Genomic DNA, 26,855 nt, shown 5'->3' on the forward strand with positions numbered 1-26,855 from the left:
ACTAGCTGTGAAAGCTTGTAAATGTAAATACCTTTGTATGTGTGTTCTCCTGCTGCCATTTGGTGAGTACATTTTTATCTACCTAGTTACATTATATTTTCAAAAATTGATTATTTTTATAGGTATTGCATTTGACTGACAATAGGGGAAAATATAAAAATGAACCCGGCAAAAGGGAACACAGTGGAAAAAAATGATAGTGACAGGAAGAACATACTGGCATACAAAGAACAGTTAGAGGAGAAATGCAAAGCTGTAGAATCATGCATGACTTGGGAAATACAGATGCCGTCTGCATGAAAAAAAAGACACCTTTGGGGAAAAGACTATATCAAGAGTAGATATGGCAAAGCAGTACTGAGCAAAGAAGGAAGAGAAGAGGAAGTAGATGAAAAAGACATAAGAGAAACTGTACTGTGAGAAGTACTTGAAAGAGCACTAAAACAACTAAACTGAAACTAGGCGTCTACAGTAGACAAAGCTCCCTCAGAATTATTGAGATCATTGGGAAAACCAACCATGAGAAAAACATATGAGCAGAGGAATGTAATAACCCTAATTGCTAAGGATGCAGCAGTTGACAGGTGTGAATATTACAAAACCATCAGCTTAATAAATTATAGTTGCAAAATACTTACATTTATTATTTCCAGAAGAGCAGAGAGACTGTCAGAGGAGTACCTTGTGTAAGATAAGTTTTGGTTCCACAAAATCTTAAGAACACACACACACACACACACGCACACACACACATGCGCGCAATCGAAAATATTGACTGTACGACTTCTTTTAGAAGATACACTGAAGGAAGGTAAACACGTATATTTAAATGAAGTTTTTGACAATGTTGAGTGGAATATATTCTTTGAAATTTTGAAGGTAGTAAGGCTAAAATATAGGGAGAAAGAAACTACTTACCACCTTTACAGAAATCTGATTGCAGTTATATGAATCAAGTGACAAGAAAGGGAAGCAGTAGTTCATTATTCAGTCTGTACACACAGCAAGCAGTAAAGAAAACCAAGAAGAAGTTTGCAAAGGGAATTAAGGTTCAGGGTGAAGAAATACAGAAATACAACTTGAAGGTTGTAATTCTGACACAGATGGATAAGGGGTTGGAAGATTAGTTAAATGGAATGGATAATGTATGAAAAGAAGTATAAGATGAAGATCATCAACAAATATAAAGCAAGGGTAAAAGAATGTAACTGAATTAAATTTAGTGATACTGAGGGAATTAGATTAGGAGAAGAGACATTAAAGGAAGTACACAATATTCGTCATTTGGGCAACAAAACAAATGGCTGCAGTAGAGATGGCAATAGTGAGAAAAGCATTTCTGGGGAAGTGAAATATGGTAATATGTAACATAAATTTAGCAGTTATGAAGTCTTTTGTGAATGTCTTTGTCTGGATTGTAATCTTGCACTGAGGTGAAAAGTGGGCGATAAACAGTTCTGAGAAGAAGAAAATGAAGAGGTGCTAAATCGAATTTGGAAGAGAAGAAATTTAAGGTACAATTTGACTAAAAGAAGGGGTAAATTTAAAGGGTACACAGTGTGGCATCAAAGAATAGTCAGTAAAGTAGTGGAGGGAAGGGTGAAGAGTAAAAAGTGTAAAGACCTGACTACAGTAAACAGGTTCAAGTGGATATGGCTTACAATAATTCTGCAGTGATGAAGACCCTTGCAAGGGATAAACTAGCACTGAGAGCTGCGTCAAATCAGTCTTCAGACTAAAGATCACAACAAAAATAACAACAACTGATTTGTATTTAATCGTCTTGTAAATAATTCGCAGAAAATTTTCTGTCGTGAGTTGAAGGCAGTACAATTAATAATTTACAAGAAAATAGAGTTTTTCATAATTTCGAGTTCTGACAAAATACAGAATCTACAACCCTGGAATTCTTATAACAGTATGTGTATTTAAGTATGAAAGCTTCATACCGAAGAGTATATTTAATTATTTTCTGTATTTTCCAGTTTGTGGAAGGTGTGTATTTGTGATATAAAACCACTAAAACATTACAGACTATCAACGGACTATTAATGGCCAAAAACTATAATTGTGAGATAGAAATTTCAGTACCATGCTTATAACACAACAAGCAACCCGGCCCGGCTTCACACAGGCAGCATTAAGTTTCCATGGCCAGATGACTTGTGTGGCACAGCATATTTTACTTGGGTCCAATGCATAGAGTTATGAATTCATTTCAGAGCAACATTAAGTAATTAAGTATCATCACTAGTTTAACTTGTGTCATTGACCCATAAGTTGGGTTTCAGAGATGTTATTGGTATTCTTTGTGATAAGAAGATGTCTTTTTCACCTGAAATCAAAGCTATACTGCACAATGGTGAAGCCAGTTGCATTATAAAGTTCCAAGTGTTGGCCCACACCTAGAAGTGCTGAACACTCACTACATGTCATGAAAATACAGATACTGAGAAGATCATTAGGCACTTCCCTGCTCAACCAAATCAACAGAACAATAATCTGATGACTAGCTGGAGAGACTCCAATCAATGATAAGATGCAAGAACAGAGATATGGCCACATCATACAGGCACCACCTACTTCCGTCATCAGCTCAGCCCATCATCTCGCTGTCAAAGGCCAGAGACAATGCGGCAGACTTAAATTATGGTGGCTCAACACTATAAACACAATTTAAGATCAAGAAGGCTAAATCTAGAGGAAGCATTAGGCCGTAAGAACTGGCATACGTTGACCCAAAGAGCGGACGCAGTTCTAAAGGGATGATGCTACGAAGAAGAACAAGAACAACTTACAAAATGTAAGCAACACACAGCAGGAAAGTTGTCTGGAGACAATTATGTTGTGTGTTCCATACTGAATTGGCATTTGGAGCGACATCTCATGGCAATTATGTGAGCACATCGTGATGTAAGTAATATGTTTACAAGCAAAGTAAATATTGTATGCTAATCATCGATGCATTTGCAAATGTGAATGATTCAATATGCATTGAAGACTGGCTGAGGTGGCACAAATAAAAGAAATAAATAAGGAAAAACACACATGATGTACATGTTTGGTTCATTTTACGGCACTTATCTTGTGATTCTTAGTACACACTGTGATGCATTTTTGAGACTCATTCACATAATTCTTTGTCGCCGATTCTTTATGGCAGACTACTTCACCATGCCACACGAGGAACAGAGCCCACATCAAGGTTTGATTCAAGGAAGGCAGAAAGCTGAAATTTGAGTCATATGCTGCACTGTTGACAGAATGTAATGTATGTAAATGACACAAAGCTGCTGAAGTAGTTTTTCAGAAAATGCTTTACTTGCAGCATAAAAAATAAACACCACATATTTTGGATTCACTTGTCTTTTCACTATGCAGTTATTCTCAAACAGTTGTAAGGAAACTATTGGGTAAAAGAATATTCTACTATTTCAAACTGTAAGTCTCACGTCACAGCCTGATGATGATGTGGTTATCTTTTTGTTATTGCTCCTATTTATTATGATACTTCAGAGTTCGTTAATTCACTGCCCATTGTTTTAAGAATTTACAGTGCATTAAGAGAGTGAATTGCGACTGCTAATCTGATGGAAGGAGAAATTGGCAGTTTGAAATTGTCGTCACATTTCAAAATGCGTATCTCCACGTCATAGAGAGGTAAATGCTAGGTTAAAAGCCAGAGTGAAAAATGTGACCCAGCTGGGATTTCATCCCACAATATTTTGGCTTCCAGCCACACATTCTACTGCTACATCACCACACCAGATACGAATTACATCTTGCTTGCTGTCTTCTTGAGTCACTGCTGCTCTCTCGAGTTATGGCAGCTGTTCACTAGGTGGTGATGGCATCATTTCTGCAACTTAACTTTAATTCATCACAATTCTGACAATTTGCACGAAATATTTATAAATTATGTACAAAAACCTTCCCTACAAATCAGTGTACCTATCAGTCAAAACCAGATCTAAATCCCTACAATAGTTCCCGAGACTAGCCAGCATACACAGACGAATGCAAGCAAGTGGCTTCAATTAACATACAGAGAGATAGAGAAGAGATATAATTAAGCTGTACCAATTTGCATGTTTGTAAACACAGTTATTCAAGTTACTGAGAGTTCTGAATCAGTACTTTGCCCGTCCCTGGTAACTGAGTGGTCAGCGCGACAGAATGTCAATCCTAAGGGCCCGACTGGGCCGGAGATTTGCTCCACTCAGGGACTGGGTGTTGTGTTGTCCTAATCATCATCATTTCATCCCCATCGACGTGCAAGTTGCTGAAGTGGCGTCAAATCAAAAGACTTGCACCCGGCGATCGGTCTACCCAACAGGAGGCCCTAGCCACACGACATCTACTCTATCAGTACTTTCAGAACTGAAAGTCTACAAAAGTTCCATTTGAAGAATTGTGTGTTATGTATTTATAAGAGTGACTAATTCTAATTAACTTGATCATATCAAGAAAACCGTACTGTAATATGGTAAAATTTGGCATTAACATAGAGTCCCAATTGTGAAAGCTATTTACTTTTTTGTATGATGTGAACAAACTTTCTTAGCTTCCTGTAGAGGGCTTGTGGCAAGAAAATTGAGTGTCCCATCTGCCTTCCATGACCACAAATGACATTCAAATTGTTCTGGAGCAGTTGGTGAGTCCATGCCACGTAATGTAAATAGTCAGTCTATGCCAGGCAGTCAATGTGATTAGTTCATGCCAGTCTGCACACTACTGTTATTATAGAAGTTATAAACACATATCCCAATGCCTGTTTCTAGTAAATGTCATATTGTGGACAGGGCAATGCTAATGTCTAATATCTGATAGACGTTTATAAAACTGATTGCTCTGACTGACATTTTTAAGATTTTGGAAAGTGACTTGCAAAGCAGAGTATCTCAGACCTGCTATTAATTATTGTGCACCATCTGCATGTGATACTGTGAGGCAAGCAGAGTATTATACTTTTCCACTTTTAGGACAAGTAACACAACTTGTGAACTGACAAGCCAATAATTATTTCAATTAGCACAGCTGGAACACTATCAGACTTTCCACTCAGTAACGTGCGAGGTCCTGCTTGTTTGTGTAAATGTGGACTTCCGAGACTGACTATATTTCAATTTCACCAGGCCCAGCTTCACATTATTTGTTGAAAAGCTTATCTTATTACCAACTACTTTTCAGTAGGTTGTATTTTCCAGGAGATGAAATGTCAATAAGTGAATTGAAGATTACTTTTAAGGCCCCCTTAAGCAAGCAGACTTGTTTGTTAAATGCGTCCTTGTTTAGTTGTGGATTTGTCAAACAAGCCTGTGCATGTACAAAAAAGTTTGTCAGCTTAACCTTATTTTGAAGCAGACATTGTTTGTGTTTGTGAGTATTTTGACACTACTGAGAATGGCCACAAATGCAGATGAAGCAGTTCTGACATTCACTTTGGCACTGTGTTTAAAATGGAATAAGAAATCAAGATGCTGGTCTAGGGAACAGCTTAAAATGAGGGAGAGAAAGAGAGAGAGAGATTTACCTTCAAACATCTGCTAAAGGAAATATTACTCTCAGAGCGCCATTAACACATCAATATTCTCTGGACGGAGAATGAAACTTCTAAAAACTTGTTACGGCCCTGTCAAATTCACTACAGATGGATCACACAAGCTGTACACATACTAAGAAAGCTTCTGAATTTAACCTTACTTTCGAAGCACACACTTTTTGTGTATGCTGCATTTTGGGACTATTGAGTCATCAGTCTTCTGAATGATTTGATGTGGCCTGCCATGAATTCCTTTCCTGTGCCAACCCCTTCATCTAAGAGAAGAACTTGCAATCTACATCCTCAATTATTTGCTGGATGTATTCCAGTTTCTATCTCCCTCTATAGTTTTTACTCTCTGCAGCTCCCTCTAGTACCATGGAAGTTATTCCTTGATGTCTTAACAGATGCCCTATCATCCTGCCCCTTCATCTTGTCAGTGTTTTCCACATATTTCTTTCCTCTCCAACTCTGCTCAGAGACTCCTCATTCCTAACCTTATGCCTACAAATACAGATAAAGTATTTCTAACACTGACTCTGGTAGTGTGTTTGAAGAAGAACAAGAACTCTTGACTTGGGATTTTTTTTAAAATTAGAGAGAGATATACACATGAAAACCCGTTAATGGGAATGTTATACTCAGGACTTGTTGATTACATCTAATTTTTGTGGATGGACAGTGAAACATTTAATAACTTATTTAGAGTTACTTCACCATCACACTGAAAAACAAGATGCATGTACGTGAAAATTTATTCTCTTTTCCTTGATCCTACAATCACATTTCATTAAAATACCACAAGATGAGAACAAATTGCCCACATCATCCATAAAAGAACCCGAGAACTTTAATTACTTTTATTTCATTACACTCCTGCTTTTATGTCCTAATGCTGATTTTGTTCATAACCTCTTCCTGTATAATATATGGCGGGGAAAGATGTAACTGTCATCGCTATTTTGTTTTTATCCTTGATTGAAGTTTCTATAGTTGTACAAACCATACAGTGGGACACATTGTAATTAAACAATTTTTCACTATACATATGCAGCAAAACATCTAACAAACTACATTCGCCATCTTGTCAAACTTCCCGTCAATCAAAATTTCTCGCAAACACGTCAAACATGATCTATGCTTGACAAACACATCAAACAGCACCATACATGGTCAAGTAATTGGCAAGCATAGTTAAGTTTGACAAAATGTTTGATCATTTAGGGGGACCTTTAGACTAAGTTCAGGCGATCTGCTGGCCCTTGTTTGGGTGGCAAAAAAACCCTTTAGGTAGTGGAGAGTAAACACTGAGTAGAATTAACTGCTTAAAGGGAACTGGCCATGGTCAGTTGTAATCTACTGAACTGTAACTGATTGTCCACTTCCCAAAATGAAATAGCAAACTTCCAAGAAAGACAAGTTGCCACCTCACATACTGGCTCTTGTAGACCTATTTTAGACTCAGTGTTTCTATGTATGTTACTGACCTATTTTTCTATGTTTATGTAGAAGGAGAACTATGTAAAAACTCCAAGTTAACCATTGTTTTTGTGTAGTAGTTAAAATATCCTTTGATAGAATCCTAAACACCTGTAGTATTGAATAAATAATTGAAAATTTCTGTCATCGCGCACTATATCATCAATCAAGGCTAAAGGACTACTTCAAATGAGGTTCGTACATCAGTAATGTTAGAAGCACTTCTGAATTTCATTTTCATTTGTGTGTATTTTTTATAATGAAGGTAGCATTTAATCAGTGTATAGCTGTTTTTCAAATCTCCAATGGCCTGTGCTGTATCATTTGATGGTCACTCACTTCTGTTTCACCCAATATACGTAGCAAACAGATGAGCTAGTGAGTTATACTAAGAGTACAGACCAAGTTAGAAAATACTGAACCCAACAGGAAGCAGCAAAAATAAGTAGTTTTATCACAAAAAGTTTGAAAAATCATCATATTATCAGTAAAAGATAACAATAAACCAAACTTTCTATGGAGGACAAAAAGATGAATATTTGTGCCAAACAAATGGTTCTTTGCTAAGTAGAGAGATATGCCAATCTTATTGAAATTTGAATTTATGATCAACAATAACAAATAGTAGCAACTATTACTCACCTTTTTCCCATTATGAAAGAATAATGCTGAAAGAATGTGTTCACCAGGAAAGGATACAGTACCAAGGCAAACCCACTCATTTAATAAATGGTCTTTAAAAGTCCATAACTGAACATTCCCATCTACATCTGCAATCTGAAAAAAAAATGAAAATTACAAAATATGGCTCAGTTATTAAGACAGACCTTATCAACATTTTGTGCTCTGAAAGTTAGCACCGTAACTGAATTTAATATTCATTCTCTCATAATACTCAGTAGTGACTGAAAGTTACACATCACAAGAGAAGAAATATTTTTAGCCTCAAAAGGGAAGTATTCTGAGAAACCTGTTAACATAACACACATTTCAAACTACAACATCAGTTACTTGTGTTCTCCATATCATTTGAATACAGTTGATTGCTATTTCCCATGAGCCCTGCAGGAAGCCGCTACCCTAAGAGAGAGAATTTCCGAGATCAGTTTAACCTAAGACTAGGGATTCAACATAATAATAATTACATATGACCAGTTTAACCTAAGACTAGGGATTCAACATAATAATAATTACATATGACAAGTCAAAACTGTGTGCTAGACAAACGTGAACCTAGTTACCTGCCTTGTGCTACCTACCAACTGTGCTATCTGGTCCACTCTAGGAGACTCAAAGCTTCAATGTGCCAAAAGTTGCTCAACATTCTTCCAAATTTCGTATAAGTTCTCTCACAATTCTGTGGGCCTAACTGATATGGGAGAATGCTCCATGATGTTTGAACATTAATTTTATTTATTCCATCAAGTAACTACTGTACTGAAAGGCCTCTTTATGAGGCTGCTGTATGTAAATATGAGCATTATACACTATTACACCCAAACTAGGATAATGCTTACGAATTAAGAATCTGTGTTTTACTGTTAAATTCCTTGGATTATACATATTTAACTTTTTCAAAAAATAATATATGTACCTTTTCCTCAGAGACTATTTAAGAGATTTCTACAAAATTTTCTCTGTTTAATTTCTATGCATATAGTAAGCTTCTCTCATGAGGTTTTTTGAATATATGGAATAGGAGAATTTTAATAATTTTTCAATTATAATTCTGTAAGTATAATACAAAATATAAGCAAAATTCCAAGCACTGTGTCCCATATCTCGGCTTACACTCAGAATTTCAAAATTTACTCGAGATAACATCTACTGGGTTTATAGAAATAAGTGTACAAAATTTCATAATTATAGCCTTTATAGATTCCGAGAAAAAGGTACATAAACTTTAAAAAAAAAAAAAACAATTTGCAGCAAATGCAAATTAAAGTTCAACCTTTTCTTATGTCACCTCTTCAGAAGGTCCCAGATTTGTACTCACGGTCCTCTTTCCCTTCACAGTTTCTCTTCTGGTTTCTTGTTTTCTGCCTTCTTTCCTTTACCACATCTTCAACTGATTTTTCAGCTGCAGAGAGGTGCTCTAAATTATTTTTCCCACGGTGTCTCAAGTGAAATTTCCTATTTTAATGCCCGTCCTCTCTAATACATTCATCCACTCAATGTTCCCATCATTAAATACAAGAACTACATCATAAGTAGCAATTATGACAATTGTATCGGATGAAAATGTGGTTTTAGGGCATTGTTTCCATATGAGTGAATTTAGAGACTCATTTGGATTCTGGGTTTTGCCATGAACACACTTTCTCAGAAGTTCATGATCAGCCAGAAACCAGTAAGCGGGCTTGAAAACATCCACGATATAATTTGCAAGCCTCTACTTGTGAATGTAGGGTTTGTCATCCCTCTGAGCGTGTAGATATTTACACCAGCTAAAGTGGCACAGATTATGAATGGGATGTTCATCTGTTGAAACCAGGTTGAAATACGTAGCCCTTACTGCACTTTGTGACCATGGCATTATTGAATGATGAAAGAATCAAACACTTGTGTAAATCTCTGACAGTAGCACACGGCAAGACAAGAACTGTGTCTTCATAAACAAAGCAGCTAATGCTTTGTTTGCTGCTAGCTCCACCACCAGTCGAGTGGGGACAGCAGTACGGCCCACTCTCTGTCACATCATTTGCACTCTGTGAAGATTCTACTTGCCAATAACGACTGTGTCCTGATTGTTTATGAAGAACTTACTTTGTTACTGGTCTTGGCCTGGACTGTTTTCCCATTGTTTCTGTCCACATGTGTGTTTAGACTTTGGTGCTCAGTCACTACCACTGTATTTCCTGGGTACTTGCAATAAAACAGTAGATACTACAGTTTTTGGTAACAAGACCCTTTCAGTTTCTACATGTTATCCATGAGATGATGGAGTGGGTTCAGTTGTTACAGCAGCAGCTTGAGCAGCAACAACACCACTTAGACTTCTTTTGTTAGTTGTTTATGACTCTGCATGGTGCCAAGGGTATTCTGCAACTACCAACGGCACATCCATCCCGACACTCACCTTCTCATATGTTTGGTCATTCACCGACACCCTCATTGTTTTCTTCTTGTTTGCACCATTTTCAGATTGTGGCTCTTCCCAAAGCAGTCCTTAGGCCCATACATGGAGTTTCTAGAGGTTCATAGTGCCACGGCAGTGCTCAGCCAGAAGTTCAGTTATTGCAGCAAGGTTTATATTTTGCTGCAAATTCGGTAATGGCCTTTCCATTTCTTGGTTGATACCAGGGTCTTTTTCTCTTGTGAATCTTGAAGTGTATCATTGCTTCAAGTGCTCTTCTCTTTCCTTCACCAACCGTCATTTAGTCAGTTTCAATGATAATCAGCCAATTCCTGTTCAAGGCCAGTTCACAATCGACACTGGGTATCAGCATGTCAAGTGGGCAGTCATGTTTTTGGCTGTCGAAAGCACGACATCTGAAAACATTTTTGGTCTTGAAGCATTCACAGTTTTTGGTTTACAATTCAAGATGCTGTCATCCTGTTTCTTATTCCATCCAATTCCACACATTAGACAAGCTATGCCATAAGTCTGGGTCACGATTTTTGCTAGGATTGGGTGCTATGAAGGATTATTAGGCCTAAATGACCATTAAACTGACAGTCATTCCAAAATTTTGTCGTGCTTGGCCTATTCTGTTTGCTCTGCGGCCTGGAGTTAAGGAAGAACTGAACTGGTTACACAGCCTGGGTAACACTGACTCCATTCCTTCCAGCCTGTGAGAGATGCTCCTAGTTGTTATACAAAAGCCTATGGGGATGCTTCATTTGAGCACACATTTTGAGTCTACCATTAACATCCAATCTGCAGTGCATAGCTACTCTATTCCCTACCCTGAAAACAGACTCACACAACTGCCACGTGGTGAGTGTTTTTCTAAAACTGACTTGATGGAGGCATACTTGCAGTTTCAGCTGGATTCCACCTCTCAACAAATAATGGTAATCAAAACTACCTTCTGATAGTACCATTATATGCATCTTCCATGTAGCATCATGAGTGTGCCCTCCATTTTCCAAAGATTTTTAGAATAGGTAATGCAAGATGATCCACGTTGTGGAAACTAGCTTAATGACATCGTCATTAAGGGTTCCTCATGGCAGGAACATCTCGCTAACTTCCAGATTATGTTCACCAAATCTGTGAAAATCAAAGTTTTTATTTTTTTTTATTTTTTATGTAGATAGAGGATATTTCTGTGACCTTATTATGAAAGACTGAGTCAAACATATGAAGCACTGTGTAGTGGCAATTGATAACATCCGTAAATCGTAGAACCTGAGGGAATTCCAATCATTTCTAGGCAAACAGTTATTATTGAAAATTTCTACCTAATGTGGTGGACATCATCCACTGAGTGAGTGGGGGAAAAAAAAAGTGTTCCTTTCATTTGGCCACAGACTGTGACAGAGCATTCACCCACATGAAGATGCTGTTAAGGATATCACTGTGCCTCAGTACCTTCACACTGGACTAACAGCTCAAACTGACAACGGATGCTTCCTAGTACAAGGTTGGAGAGATGTTAGCTCACAGAAATCCTGACGGGTCTGAACAGCTTCTTGTATATACCTCCAAAATGTTAACAGCTGCTCAACATAATTATTCTCAGATCAAAAAGGAGGCTTCAGCCATCATGTGTACCATCTGTAAGTTCCATGTTTTCCTCTATGCCAACAAATTCCATTTCATCACTGATCATAAGCCATTTGTGGTACCGTTCAAGACTTCCTGACTGGACCATACAGTGACTAAAGTGATTTTGAGTGCATACCACTATGAGATTCATTACAGAGTCACAGCACAGTATGCTAATGTGGACACATTGTAGCACATGCCCATAGTACCCAACCCACTTTTCAACAAAGCCAAAGTTTTCTGATTCTAGATTGATGCTCACTTGCAGCATGCAGTGGATACACTTCTGACAATGGACCATCGCACAGCACAGGCCACACAGCAAGACTCGAAGCTCTGACAGGTGGTCAGTTTTGTGTACAATGGTTGGCCTGAGTATCTGCCCACCAAGGAGTCAGTCTGGTCTGGTCTGGTCTGGTCTGGTCTGGTCTGGTCCGCTCTGCACCTATTTTCTTCTCTATCATTGGCTGATGGTAGTCAATGGCAGATTCCTCTTTAGCACCAACTCGGACAACCTCAGGTTCATCATCCCTCTGGTCCTGTGAGCTAATATCTCTGTTCTCTCACATTGTGGGCCACTGGAATATGATCCACATTAAGGCCTCATGTAGTGTTTTGTCTATTGGCATGGCATCGACTCAGCAACTGAAAGGACTGTCCATGAGTGCAAACAGTGCATTGAACAGCAGGTGGCACAACCAAGAACTTTTACACCATGCCCCACGCCCCATACGGCATGGTACCGTGTTGACATCAACTCTGAAGGCCCCTTCTGTCAATACATGCGATTGGTGATGCTCAATATGCAGTCCAATTATCCACGTGTCCTGCGCATGTACTCCGTCACCACAGAAGCTGCCATGTGGGTTCTTACCCAGGTCTTCGTAACTGAAGGGCTGCCCTGGACAATATCTCCGATAAAATCCCACAGTGCACATCCGCATTGTTTCAAGATTTCTGCACCCATAATGGTCTTGCTTCCCACATCGTTTCAGCCACAACTGAATGGGGAGACGGAATATATGGTGAACACCTGTAAGACACAATTAAAAGTGTTTAGCAGACTCATCAGCAGACTTGGGATTGTCTCTGTTTCTCAGCACCTACAGGACCACATTGCTGCCAGTGGGGGTCCTCCATGCTCAAAAGCAGCTCTTCTTGTGCCATGACCTGAAGTGTGCTCAAGTCCTTCGCAATTTGACGCAGGCACCCATCTGGACACACACTTTCAGTCAACAGCATTGATGGCTGCCAGTAACAATGCAAGTGATATGCGGTCAGCCAATGTTCACTATGGATTCTAGTGGTGTATCACTAACCCGCCATCTGAACCAGCTGTGTTCTCAGTGGGGTGCCAATCTGCCTTACAGCCACAGCACATGCCAGTGGGGAGTCTGCCTATGTGCACCAGATACCAGACACCACAGGAGTATACTGATCTGAAGAGCTGTTGGGTGCCAGTGACATCAAGATATGGCCACCACCTTCCACATATGTTTGACGACACCCACCTCGACACCGTCCTCTTATAGGAGTACTCGTCGGCCCTCCCCCAGTCGTACTGCACCTGTCCCTCACCACTGATGAAGCAGTTTCCTCACCACCAGCACGTGCAGTATCACTACCACATCTGGCTCACCATCCTCTGGGCACTTTCTAAGCACATTCCTTGCCAAGTCGGAGACAGCTGAGTGGCCAATACCTCAACAGTGATGCCTCATCAGACACCAACAAACTGATGAAGGCAAACACAGTCAACACACAGCTGCCACTGCACTGTCACCTCCAAGTCACTTGGGCAGATCCCATGGCCTTCTCAGCCACACTGATGTGTCTCCGGTGGCAGCCCCACCCACATCCAGCCTTTTTCCACCAAAACTTGCGATGCACTGCTCCCCTAATATGATGGTGGTGGTGGTTGTTGTTGGGGAGGGGTGGGGGGTGTTGATGAGGCTAGATGTACACTTGCACTGCCATCATCATAACTGCAGAGTCTATAAATTACATCAAGACTGAAACGAGACCACCTGCTTCACTTGATGTCAGACCCACTGCTGACCAAGAGGGGACAACCACATGTCAGCAGTGCAGCCTGTCCTTTCTCGGACTGTTCGCACTCCCTAACAGTTCTACTTGCGGATTACGACTGTTCTGTTATTTGCTTATGACAACTTGCTTTGTTACCAGATTTGGCCAAGATTGTTTTTCCATTGTTTCTGTCCACACGTGTGTGCTAACTCTGGTACTCAGTTTCTTCCACTGTATTTACCGTGTACTTTGGTCTCACCGTAAAACTGTAGGTGCTGAAAATAACACATCTGAAAAGGACATCATAACATCTGTAATCCTGCAATGCTAACAGTTACCACACAGGTTGGCAATGGGTGAATGAATTCCACATGCTTGTGTAAGAATACACCTGCCATTTCCCATAGGACATTCAAAGAAAAGATGATCTGAATCAGCCCACTGACTGCAAGAACAGGAAAGTGTCTCCATGGCATGCAATCTTCGCAGATGTTTGTGAAAACACACATTATGAAATTTTAGTTTACCTATTAAAGGAACCAGTGAATTGGGTTTCACTGACTGAAAAGCTGACGAGTGGATTATAACGTAATTTTCGTCTTTGTGTCAAAGTGTCTCTTCCACGTTCAAGAGAAGAGACTTCAATAACACCTTAAACTCCAAAATGGCTATCATATTCGAGTTCAGGGTTGTGCATTTCTTACAGATCATGTTGTTGTTGTGGTCTTCAGTCCTGAGACTGGTTTGATGCAGCTCTCCATGCTACTCTACCCTGTGTAAGCTTCTTCATCTCCCAGTACTTACTGCAACCTACATCCTTCTGAATCTGCTTAGTGTGTTCATCTCTTGGTCTCCCTCTACGATTTCTACCCTCCACGCTGCCCTCCAAAGCTAAATATGTGAACCCTTGATGCCTCAGAACATGTCCTACCAACTGGTCCCTTCTTCTTGTCAAGTTGTGCCACAAACTCCTCTTCTCCCCAATTCTATTCAATACCTCCTCATTAGTTACGTGATCTACACATCTAATCTTCAACATTCTTCTGTAGCATCACATTTCAAAACCTTCTGTTCTCTTCTTGTCCAAACTATTTATCTTCCATGTTTCACTTCCATGCATGGCTACACTCCATACAAATACTTTCAGAAACAACTTCCTGACACTTAAATCTATACTCGATGTCTTCAGAAACGCTTTCCTTGCCATTGCCAGTCTACATTTTATATCCTCTCTACTTCGACCATCATCAGTTATTTTGCTTCCCGAATAGCAAAACTCCTTTACTGCTTTAAGTGTCTCATTACCTATTCTAATTCCCTCAGTATCATCCGACTTAGTTCGACTACATTCCATTATCCTCGTTTTGCTTTTGTTGATGTTGATCTTATATCCTCCTTTCAAAACACTGTCCATTCCGTTCAACTGCTATTCCAGGTCCTTTGCTGTCTCTCAGAGAATTACAATGTCATCGACGAACCTCGAAGTTTTTATTTCTTCTCCATGGATTTTAATACCTACTCCGAATTTTTCTTTTGTTTCCTTTACTGCTTGCTCAATATACAGATTGAATAACATCAGGGAGAGGTTACAACCCTGTCTCACTCCCTTCCCAGCCACTGCTTCCCTTTCATGCCCCTCGACTCTTATAACTGCCATCTGGTTTCTGTACATATTGTAAATATCCTTTCGCTCCCTGTAGTTTACCCCTGCCACCTTTAGAATTTGAAAGAGAGTATTCCAGCCAACATCGTCAAAAGCTTTCGCTAAGTCTACAAATGCTAGAAACATAGGTTTGCTTTCCTTAATCTTTCTTCTACCATAAGTAGTAAGGTCAATATTGCTTCACGTGTTCCAACATTTCTACGGAATCCAAACTGATCTTTCCCGAGGTCGGCTTCTACCAGTTTTTCCATTCGTCTGTAAAGAATTCACGTTAGTCTTTTGCAGCTGTGACTTATAAAATTGATAGTTCGGTAATTTTCACATCTGTCAACACCTGCTTTCTTTGGGATTGGAATTATTATATTCTTCTTGAAGTCTGAGGGTATTTTGCCTGTCTCATACATCTTGCTCATCAGATGGTAGAGTTTTGTCAGGACTGGCTCTCACAAGGCCGTCAGTAGTTCTAATGGAATGTTGTCTACTCCCGGGGCCTTGTTTCGACTCAGGTCTTTCAGTGCTCTGTCAAACTCTTCACGCATCTTCATCTACATCCTCTTCCATTTCCATAATATTGTCCTCAAGTACATCGCCCTTGTATAGACCCTCTATATACTCCTTCCACCTTTCTGCTTTCCCTTCTTTGCTTAGAACTGGGTTTCCATCTGAGCTCTTGATATTCATGCAAGTGGTTCTCTTTTCTCCAAAGGTCTCTTTAATTTCCCTGTAGGCAGTACCTATCTTACCCCTAGTGATATGCGCCTCTACATCCTTACATTTGTCCTCTAGCCATCCCTGCTTAGCCATTTTGCACTTCCTGTCGATCTCATTTTTGAGACTTTGTATTCCTTTTTGTGTGATTCATTTACTGCATTTTTATATTTTCTCCTTTCATCAATTAAATTCAATATTTCTTCTGTTACCCAAGGATTTCTACTAGCTCTCGTCTTTTTACCTATTTGATCCTCTGCTGCCTTCACTACTTCATCCCTCAGAGCTACCCATTCTTCTTCTACTGTATTTCTTTCCCCCATTCCTGTCCATTGTTCCCTTATGCTCTCCCTGAAACTCTGTACCACCTCTGGTTCTTTCAGTTTATCCAGGTCCCATCTCCTTAAATTCCCACCTTTTTGCAGTTTCTTCAGTTTTAATCTGCAGTTCATAACCAATAGATTGTGGTCCGAGTCCACATCTGCCCCTGGAAATATCTTACAATTTGAAACCTGGTTCCTAAATCTCTGTCTTACCATTATATACTCTATCTGATACCTTCTATTATCTCCAGGATTCTTCCATGTATACAACCTTCTTTTCATGATTCTTGAACCAAGTGTTAGCTATGATTAAGTTATGCTCTGTGCAAAATTCTACCAGATGGCTTCCTCTTTCATTTCTTATCCCCCAATCCATATTCACCTACTATGTTTCCTTCTCTCCCTTTTCCTATCCTCGAATTCCAGTCACCCACGATTATTAAATTTTCGTCTCCCTTCACTACCTGAATAATTTCTTTTATCTCATCATACATTTCATCAATTTCTTCATCATCTGCAGAGCTAGTTGGCATATAAACTTGTACTACTGTAGTAGGCGTGGGCTTCGTGACTATCTTGGCCACAAGAATGCGTTCACTATGCTGTTTGTAGTAGCTTACCCGCATTCCTATTTTCTTATTCATTATTAAACCTACTCCTGCATTACCCCTATTTGATTTTGTATTTATGACCCTGTATTCACCTGACCAAAAGTCTTGTTCCTCCTGCCACCGAACTTCACTAATTCCCACTATATCTAACTTTAATCTATCCATTTCCCGTTTTAAATTTTCTAACCTACCTGCCCGATTAAGGGATCTGACATTCCACACTCCGATCCGTACAACACCAGTTTTCTTTCTCCCAAGAGGATGCCACCATCATTTAACCATACAGTAAAGCTGCATGGCCTCGGGAAAAATTACGGCTGTAGTTTCCCCTTGCTTTCAGCCATTCACAGTACCAGCACAGCAAGGCCCTTTTGGTTAGTGATACAAGGCCAGATCAGTCAATCATCCAGACTGTTGCCCCTGCAACTACTGAAAAGGCTGCTGCCCCTCTTAAGGGATCACACGTTTGTCTGGCCTCTCAACAGATACCCCTCCGTTGTGGTTGCACATACGGTGCGGCCATCTGTATCGCTGAGGCACGCAAGCCTCCCCACCAATGGCAAGGTCCATGGTTCGGGGGGGGGGGGGGGGGGGGGGGGGTACAGATCATACACCACAAAATATCTCTCTCTGCGTGCACATGCTCATGTGCATGCACGCACCCACTTGCATCCACATGTGCAGCTGCACTTTCCATCACAGCAGTGCAACTGTGGTAAGTGGTTGTGTTTTCTGCAATAAGTGTGTTTACTGGAGTGGAGCAATGAGGAGAAGAGGTGAACAGAGGGGTACAGGGAAAGGAGGTTGACTAATGGGAGAGAGAGTCAGCAACGGAATGGGACAGGAATGTGGTACTGGTGAGCCCGTGGAGGTACACACAGTTAAAGTTCCATGTGCACACAAAGCAGCAGAGTGTGTAGCAAGAGGTAGGGGAAGTGGAGGGACAGAACAGAGGAAGAGGAGACTGCAGAGAGAACAGTGAGAGGGTAGATTAACGAAGTTATATAGCGTGTCTCTCCTAAGAGTTGTCACGTGCACATCCTTTGGTGTTTCAGCAGATATTTGCAATTTCATTTTTTCATTGTGTAGCTGGAGTCAACCCAAACAAAGAGTGCTCATTGCATCTTTCATGTGACACCCAGAGTCAGTGTCAGTCTGTTTCCCATTACCAGCAAAATTATTTTTAAAGTGGAATTTTACATGCCCATTCAATAGAGCAATCCAAAATTAGCATAGTGTGATATTTGTTTTATTAATAAGTATTAACAGGGACAGTAAAACACGAAGAATAACCAGCACTTCAGCAGTGACAGCACCGCCCTGGCCTGCACTGATTGCTACCACCAAGTGTGCAGTGCTACTGAATCGTTGCTGACTCCAGCTACACAATGCAAATACAAAATTGCAAATATCAGCTGAAACACCAGAGAAAAAGCACCTGACAATCCTTAGCAGACACACCCTCTATAAGAGGCATGGGGTAGGGGTAAAGGTGAGTGACAGATTTGGGTTAGTGGAGAGGAGTACGAGGATTGTGGGATTGGAGGTTACATTTTAACAATAATTCCTAGCTATGAGCAGCAGTAATATATTTTTAATAATCACATCAAAAAAATGTTGTTACATAATCTAACTTTTGTTTGTTTGCAAGTACATGTCTGCAGTTGTGGTACACTTTGAACTCCTCATGTCAAGAACCACAGCAATCGATACACGAGCCGAAAGAAAATGTTTCAGCCTGTTGATAAAGTGCAGTATCACATTGTAATTAATTTTCTGCCTTTGAAGGGGAACAATACTACAGTAATCCATGATGAAATGGTAGAAATGTATGGCAAACAATGCACCAAAAAACAACACAGTGGTTATGTGGAGAAAGCACGTCTATTGTAGTCCAACAAGTTTGAATGACGAAGAATAAAGTGGCAGGCCACAACTCTGTGAAGAAATGGGAATCTAAAGAGAAATGGAGGCCCTCCTGCTTGAAGACCAGTGTATTACAATCGAGGCAAGAGTGGAAAAATTGAAAATCAGTTGTGGATCAGTGTTGAACACCTTGTACAACATTTTAGACATTTTAAACATAACAAAGGTTGCTGCCTACTGGGTTCCATGACTGCTCATACCTATTCAAATAGCTCATACAGAGCAGATTGCCATAGGATCATACTACCAAACTCTCCTGATGAGGGTATGGATGGCTGCCAAGACAACTGCCAAGACAACACATTATGAGAAGCTGACAGAGGTGGCGACCTAGCTCAATGACAATGCCTTACATGATTATTCACAGAAAAAAGTAATTGATGTTGCATCTTTCGTATTATTAAATTTTTGACTTGCCCCCAAATTCTTCTGACATGGTAACCAATGACTTCTTCCTCTTCCCTTTTAAAAATTCACAGACATCTGTAACCAATGTCTTCACCAAGCCATCCATATTTGGGAAAACTGTCATATTGAAAGGTTAATAAGTATACAAGGACTAACACCAACACTATGTTTCATGGTCACAGCTTGATTTTTGAGGTTATAATTGAAACATCATGACTATCCCACAAACATATTTGAGACAAGCTGATACTTGGATGGGGATGGAGAGAATACAGATGGCAAGGGCAATAAAGCAACCACTGAAGTCAAGCATGTTGTGCTCATCTACACATCCTGCCACTGGGTGGTCAATTATGCTTTTGACCACAGTGACCATTCATTCAGATGAACAGCTGGTCAGTGGTCTCTCACACACAAAAAAAGCTGTGCAGACGTTACGGCAGAGTTGGTATATGAAAACAGCTGAACAACTGAGTGTGCTTTTGGCTACGGTCAGTCACCTTCAGGCTGCTCCCTTGGAGTGTAGAGGTGGCAGATAATCTGGCATGTTGCATGGGACATCTCAGGTGTTGCTTGTTTCAACCATGAGCTCTGCCACTGAGGCACCTCCCAGTGTACCCAATGTGGTGGATCCACACCACAGGAGGATGAGTAGTGAGTGGTAACACGTTCACATCGTTCAAGGTGGAGGGACAATGTGGAGGCTAATCGTCTGGTCTCACCCTTCATCCTGTGAATGGCCAGAGGGCCACTCCTTTACAGAGTCCAAGCGGGCACATTGTGGGAGTGGTTTACCAGTTATCAGGAGCTGCAACGTGAGATGCTTTATGGAGCTCCTTCAGCAGATAGCGTTCAGAGCTGGAAAGAAAGCCAATGTGCACTCAGTACATCTGCCAGGAGACCTCATCGAAGATGTGGAGGAGGCCTTGCCTACAGCTATAGAGTGTGCAGAGTGCAATGGTCAGCAAGTTGTGGCTCATATCAGCACCAGCAACACCTGTCACTTTGGTTCTGAGGCCATTCTCAGTTCATACAGGTAGCTGGCGGAGGTGGTGAAGGCTGCTGGCCTCATGCACGGGGAGCAAGCAGTGCCTGCAATTTGCAGCATCGTTCCCATAGTTAATAAGAGTAATTTGGTGTGGAGTCATGTGGAGGGTCCTATGTCGACTGTGTGATGGTCTTGGCTGCAGACTTCTGGACCCGTGTTATCAGCTGGGGAACTTTAGGACTCCCCTTGATAGGTCAGGGCTGTATTACACGAAGGAAGCAGCTACTCGGGTAGCAGAGTACTTGTGAAGTACACAAGGTTTTTTTATGCTAGGCAGCAGATTAAGGTTCTCTGACTTTACTGCCCTCCAGCAAAATTCTCGAGCTCAAATCAGTCTCCAGACAGAGAGCTGGCTGAAACCCAAAGATCTATCACCCAGCACAAAGCCCCTAGCGAATGGAAAAATGCATACGTGACTCCTGTATATAAGGAGGGTAAAAGAATGCACCTGCAAAATTACAGACCAATACCTTTAACATCGGTTAGCTGCAGAATCCTCGAACATATTCTCAGTTCAAATATATTAAATTTCCTTGAGAGGGAAAAGCTTCCATCCACAAATCAGCAAGGTTTTAGAAAGCATCTCTCGTGAGAAACTCGGCTTGGCCTTTCCTCACGAGACCCTGCAAACCACAGATGAAGGGCAACAGGCCAATTCCATATTCCTAGATTTCTGTAAAGCATTCAACACAGTGCCACACTGCTGGCTATTAACAAAAGAACAAGAATATGGGATAGGTTCCCAGATATGTGAGTGGCTCAAAGACTTCTTAAGTAATAGAATCCAGTATGTTGTCCTCGACGGCAAGTGTTCATCAGAGACAATGGTATTGTCAGGAGTGCCCCAGGGAAGTGTGATAAAAAATGCTGTTATTTTCTATATATGCAAATAATCTGTCTGACAGTGTAAGCAACAGTCTGTGGCTGTTTGCTGATGATGCTGTGGTGTATGAGAAGGTGTCATCGTTGAGTGACTGTTGGAGGATACAAGATGACAAACAAAATTTCTAGTTGGTGTTATGAATGGCAGCTTGTTCAAAATATAGAAAACATGTAATTTAATGCAGATGAGTAAGAACAACAAACCCATAATGTTCAAGTACAGTAACAGTAATGTGCTGCTTGCCACTGTCACTTTGATTACATACCAAGATGTAATGTTGCAAAGCAATATGAAGTGGAATAAGCATGTAATGACTATAGTAGGGAAGGCAAATGGTTGACTTCAGTTTATTTGGAGAATTTTACGAAAGTGTGGTTCATCTGTTAAGGATACTAGCACAACCCAGTCTTGAGTATTGTTCAAGTGTTTGGGATCTGCACTAGATAGGATTAAAAGAAAACATCGAAGCAATTCAGAGGCGGGCTGCTAGATTTGGAAACATTCGCTCACTGTGTTTTTTAGAGTTTTCTGTGCGTTGAAGTCATTTAGTAAATTTCATGTTTTACTTTTCAGTTGACGTTTCTTATTGTTTCTACAGAATATTTCAGTAAAATTTTCATTCTCTGAGTGTTCCAGTGGTCCCTTGAATTTTTTATTTTAGTTAATAATTTTGTGAAGTTTTGTTGGTAATGGTATTAGTTGTGGTGTAGTAGTATTAATACAAGTAGTTGTTTTCTTAGTAGATAGAAAATTTCGAGACTGCTATTGTTACTATAAATAGTTCTAATGGCGTAACTGAACTTACATAATGAAGACATATAGTTTTTTCAGTAACTGTAAAATTTTACCATTAGTGAGAAGAGTGGGCTCTGCCGTAGGTTTGTGAGGAGTGGGTTATGGTGTGGGATTTGTTCAAAGTATTTTCACTGTGGGGGAATGCAGTGGGGAAGCCAGTGAACATTCTAGCGAGATCCTCTCCTGGGAATGCAGAATCTGTAGTAGAAATAAGTTGATAGAGGAGCAGGAGCGTAAGATCTGTGCCGTTCAGGTGCAGTTCCAACATGCAAAGGAGGAACTAGATAGGTTGAGGAGAGTGAAGGGTGCTGGGGAATGGGAACTGGCAGTTGGCAAGAAAGCAGCTAGGAGGAGAAGGTATTTAGACAGTTATACTTTGCATATATGCAACAGATATGACCAACTGTCAGAGTTGAGTGGAGAGGAGCCTCTTGTAGCTGCAGGTGTAGGGAAAATGCAGCAGTCATCAGCAGTTACGAGGCCTAGGTCAGTTGCAAAGTCTAACAGAAAGAAGAAGGTTCTGCTGCTAGGCAGTTCGCACGGTAGAGGTGTAGGCCAGCAGTTGCAGGAAGTGTTGGGGAGTGAGTACCAGGTCACCAGCATTGTGAAGCCTAATGCAGGGTTGGCTCAAGTGACTGACAGCATAGGGGAGTTATGTAAGAATTTTACAAAGGAGGATTAGGTAGAGATAGTGGATGGAGCAGGGAACAGTCTCTTGATAGAGATGGGGAATATGATGTAAAAGATAGCTAAAGATGGTAACGATAGCTACTCAAACTGGTGGCACTAATTTGCATTTCGTACAACTGTTTCAGCGTCATGATTGGCCGCAAATTAATACAGCTATTACGCATGTTAAGATGGGGCTGGAGAGGGCACTAATGGCAGAGGGCATGGGTCACATTTCAGTGGTGCCAGTTGGGTCTATCAGTAGATCAGGTTTGACTAGGCATAGCCTGCAGCTCAAAAGGTATGGGAATGGGAGGCTGGCAAAGCTTATAGGTGACAGAGTAGTGGGTAGTGGTGGAATCACTCATGGAAAAATTCCTGTAGTACTTGGTGTTACAGCTGCACCTTTTTTAGATCGAAGTCAGCTGATAGGTATAACTGCTTAAAGGAAGTTCCTCCAACTAAGGACTCACCTTCAGAGGATGTCATGTTTACAAGTAGAGAAGGAATTAGCATATTTCATTAAAATATAAGAAGTATTAGAGATGAAGTTAGTGAACTGCTTATAGATGCTGCCTCTGAAATTATTGGTATGTCGGAGTACCACTTAAATAATTTGACAATTCAGAGTCTTCCTTTACCAGGATACAGATTAGCTAGCTGTTTTTCAGGGAGTTCCTTGTGGGGTGGGGGAGTGGCTACGTACATAAAAAAGCAGTATTCCATTTGAGTCCATAGATATATCATGGCACTGCACTGGAAAGATATTTGAATGTTGTGCAGGGGCAGCTGAATTTAGTGAAACTAAACTTCTAGTTGTTGTTGTTGTTTATAGGTCCCCTAACTCCGACTTCAGAGCATTTCTGCTCAAGCTAGAGAGGGCTATTGATTCACTTTGTAGGAAGAACCAGAAATTAGTTATATGTAGTAACTTCAATATAAATTTTGTATATGATGGTGCAAGGAAAAGGATGTTGGTAGACCTCCTAAATTCATATTATCTGATGCAAATTGTGTTTTTTATAACTTTGGTGCAGGGGAACAGTAGCACAGCCATAGACAATATTGTTATTCGTTCTTCATTACTAGATGGGCATTCTGATAGTGAAAGCGTGAATGGTCTTTCAGACCATGAGGCACAAATTTTAACACTAAAAGGCCTTTGTACTCAAACCAATGTCATATTTAATTACAAACTATGTAGGAAAGTTAATCCAACAGCAATAGAGAGTTTTTTAAACCTTGTCAAGTAACAAGAGTGGCAGGATGTTTATAGTGTCAATAACATAAATGATAAATACAACGCTTTCCTTAACACATTTCTCATGCTCTCTGACAGTTGCTTTCCATTAGAACGTTCTAAATGATGTACTAGCAGTAATAGGCAGCCCGAGTGGCTGACTTGTGGGATAAGGATATCTTGTAGAACAAAGCGGGAATTATATCAAAATGTTAGAAGTAGTCACAACAAGCTACAGTAGCCCATTACAAACAATATTAAAAGCTGCTTAAAATTGTTATTAGGAAAGCAAAGAGTATGTGATATGCAAATAGAATAGCTAATTCACAGGATAAAATTAAAACCATATGGTCAGTTGTGAAGGAAGTGTCTGGTCAGCAGAACAAGATCGATGATATAAAGTCAGTTCATAGTAAAAATATTTCTGTTACTGATAGATCAGGTTTATGTAAAGTATTTAACAATCATTTTCTAAGCATTGCTGGTGAATTAAATAAAAAATTAGTTTCTACAGGGAATCATGTGACTTTCTTGGCAAATGCCTTTCCAAGATTGATCTCTGAAATACTCCTGTGTGATACTGACAAGGGGGAGATTGAGTCAATAATTAAATCACTGAAGACTAAGGACTCTCATGGTTTTGATGGAGTGCAAAGCAGAATATTAAAGTACTGTGCTGCACATGTTAGCCCTGTGTTTAGCAATATTTGTAATTTTTCCTTTAGGAAAGGTCAGTTTCCTGAATGATTAAAGTACTCCGTAGTACAGCACCAGTTTATAAAAAGGGAGAAAGGGATAATGCAGACAATTTTAGACCTATTTCATTGCCATCAGTGAGTGCTAAAGTTATTGAGAAGGCTGCGTATGTAAGAATAATTTATCATTTTATATCACATGATTTGCTATCAAATGTACAGTTTGGCTTTATAAGTCATTTGGCAACTGAAAATACTATATTCTCTTTTCTTGTGAGGTACTGGATGGGTTAAACAAAAGGTTTCGAACACTAGGCATATATATATCTTTTTTTAATTTAACTAAGGTGTTTGATTGTGTTGATCACAAAATATTGCTCCAGAAGTTAGACCATTGTGGAATACGGGGAGTAGTTCACAACTGATTCACCTCTTACTTTAGCAACATCATGGCAAAAGGTCGTTATTCACAATGCTGAGAATGGCTGTGATGTGGGGTCTGGTGGGGTACGGTCAAGTGGGGGGAGGGGGGGAGGGGGGCAGGGATCAGTGTTGGGGGCACACCTGTTCCTTATTTATATAAATGATATGCCCTCCAGTATTACGGGTAATTAAAATATTTCTGTTTGCTGATGACACTAGCTTGGTAGTAAAGGATGTGTGCAACGTTGGCTCGGTTTCAAATAGTGCATGGCTTGTAGAAAATAAACTAACGCTAAATCACAGTAAGACTCAGTTTTAACAGTTTCTAACACACAATTCAACACAACCCGATGTTTTAATTTCACAGAATGGGCATATGATTAGTGAAACTGAACAGCTGAAATTTCTAGGTGTTCAGATAGATAGTAAACTGTCGTGGAAAGCCCATATTCAGGATCTCGTTCAAAGGCTTAATGCTTGCCATTTTTACTATTCAAATGGTATCTGAAGTAAGTGATTATTCGAAATGAAAATTAGTCTACTTTGCTTATTTTCATTCGTCTATGTTGTATAGTATTATATTTTGGGGTAGCTCCCATTCTAAAAGGATATTTTTGGCTCAGAAACGGGTGGTTCGGGCAATAAGTGGTGTAAGGTTCACGAACCTCTAGTCAACCCCTGTTCACTAGTCTGAGTATTTTGACATTGGCCTCTCACTATAAATATTCCTTCCTGTCATTTCTTGTAAACAACATTAGCTTATTCCCAAGAATAAGCAGATTTCACTCAGTTAATACTCAACAGAAATCAGACCTGTATTTGGATTGGACTTGCTTAACTCTTGTGCAGAAAGGTGTGCAGTATACTGCTGCATCCATTTTCAATAAGCTACTGCTAGAATTCAAAAATCTTAACAGTAATCCACGTGCTTCCAAATCGAAACTGAAGAGTTTTCTCATGGGTCACTCCTTCTATTCTGTCAAGGAGTTCATTGAAAAATTAAGCTGATTCTTGTTGTATTGTTGACTGCATTTGCTTAAACTTATGGATTGACTTTTTTCAGTTTCATAAACATTTTATTTTTATCTGTTATTACTTTTATGTTGAAATTTCATGTACTAACATGTTCCATGATGTTGGAAATTTGCTCCTCAATTTGGTACTATGGAACTTGACGTGTAAATAAAAATAAATAAATAAAAAAATAGGTTTACAATGTCGGGTGGAAAACAAAGTTTTTTTATAGCTGGCCCATAAACTGGTTATCATATGAAGGTGTCTATGAGCACAGAAGTCTCTCCCATACAATCTAGTCACACATAAACACTATCTGGCTCAGGTTCACTGACTATATGTTCATAATCCGAACCAAAGGTTAAGATGTTCTATCTCCATCCGCCACAGCAACAAAACATCTTTCCAATTCATTCTACCTTGTCTTCTTCAGCCCAGCATGCCACCTTCCAGAATGTTGTCCTCCACATCTCTGATGTCTCCATAAAAAACTCCTTCCCTAATAATCCAATCAACCAACAACAGTACCTCCATTTCAATAGCTGTCATTCTTTCCACACTAAAAAATTACTTCTATACTGTCAACCCAATCATTGATGACTCATCTGCAGTGATGACCAATCACTTGCCCACTATGTATTTCAGGTCTTGCTAAGACCTTCAGAAAGGCCCTATCTCCAAATACA

The 26,855-nt window shown here is 40.0% G+C and overlaps 1 protein-coding gene across 1 annotated transcript in view; it reads right to left on the reverse strand.

Moving 5' to 3' along the window:
* The window catches only part of LOC124554840 (mediator of RNA polymerase II transcription subunit 16), a 314,031-nt gene that overhangs the window by 215,210 nt on the left and 71,966 nt on the right, over positions 1 to 26,855 (reverse strand). The window contains exon 4 of the mRNA XM_047128502.1: positions 7,664 to 7,798. Within this exon, the coding sequence (XP_046984458.1) occupies positions 7,664 to 7,798 (135 nt within the window). The remainder of the gene's footprint in view (positions 1 to 7,663; positions 7,799 to 26,855) is intronic.

The sequence above is a fragment of the Schistocerca americana genome, chromosome X, assembly GCF_021461395.2.
Source record: "Schistocerca americana isolate TAMUIC-IGC-003095 chromosome X, iqSchAmer2.1, whole genome shotgun sequence".
NCBI classification, from domain to species: domain Eukaryota; kingdom Metazoa; phylum Arthropoda; class Insecta; order Orthoptera; family Acrididae; genus Schistocerca; species Schistocerca americana.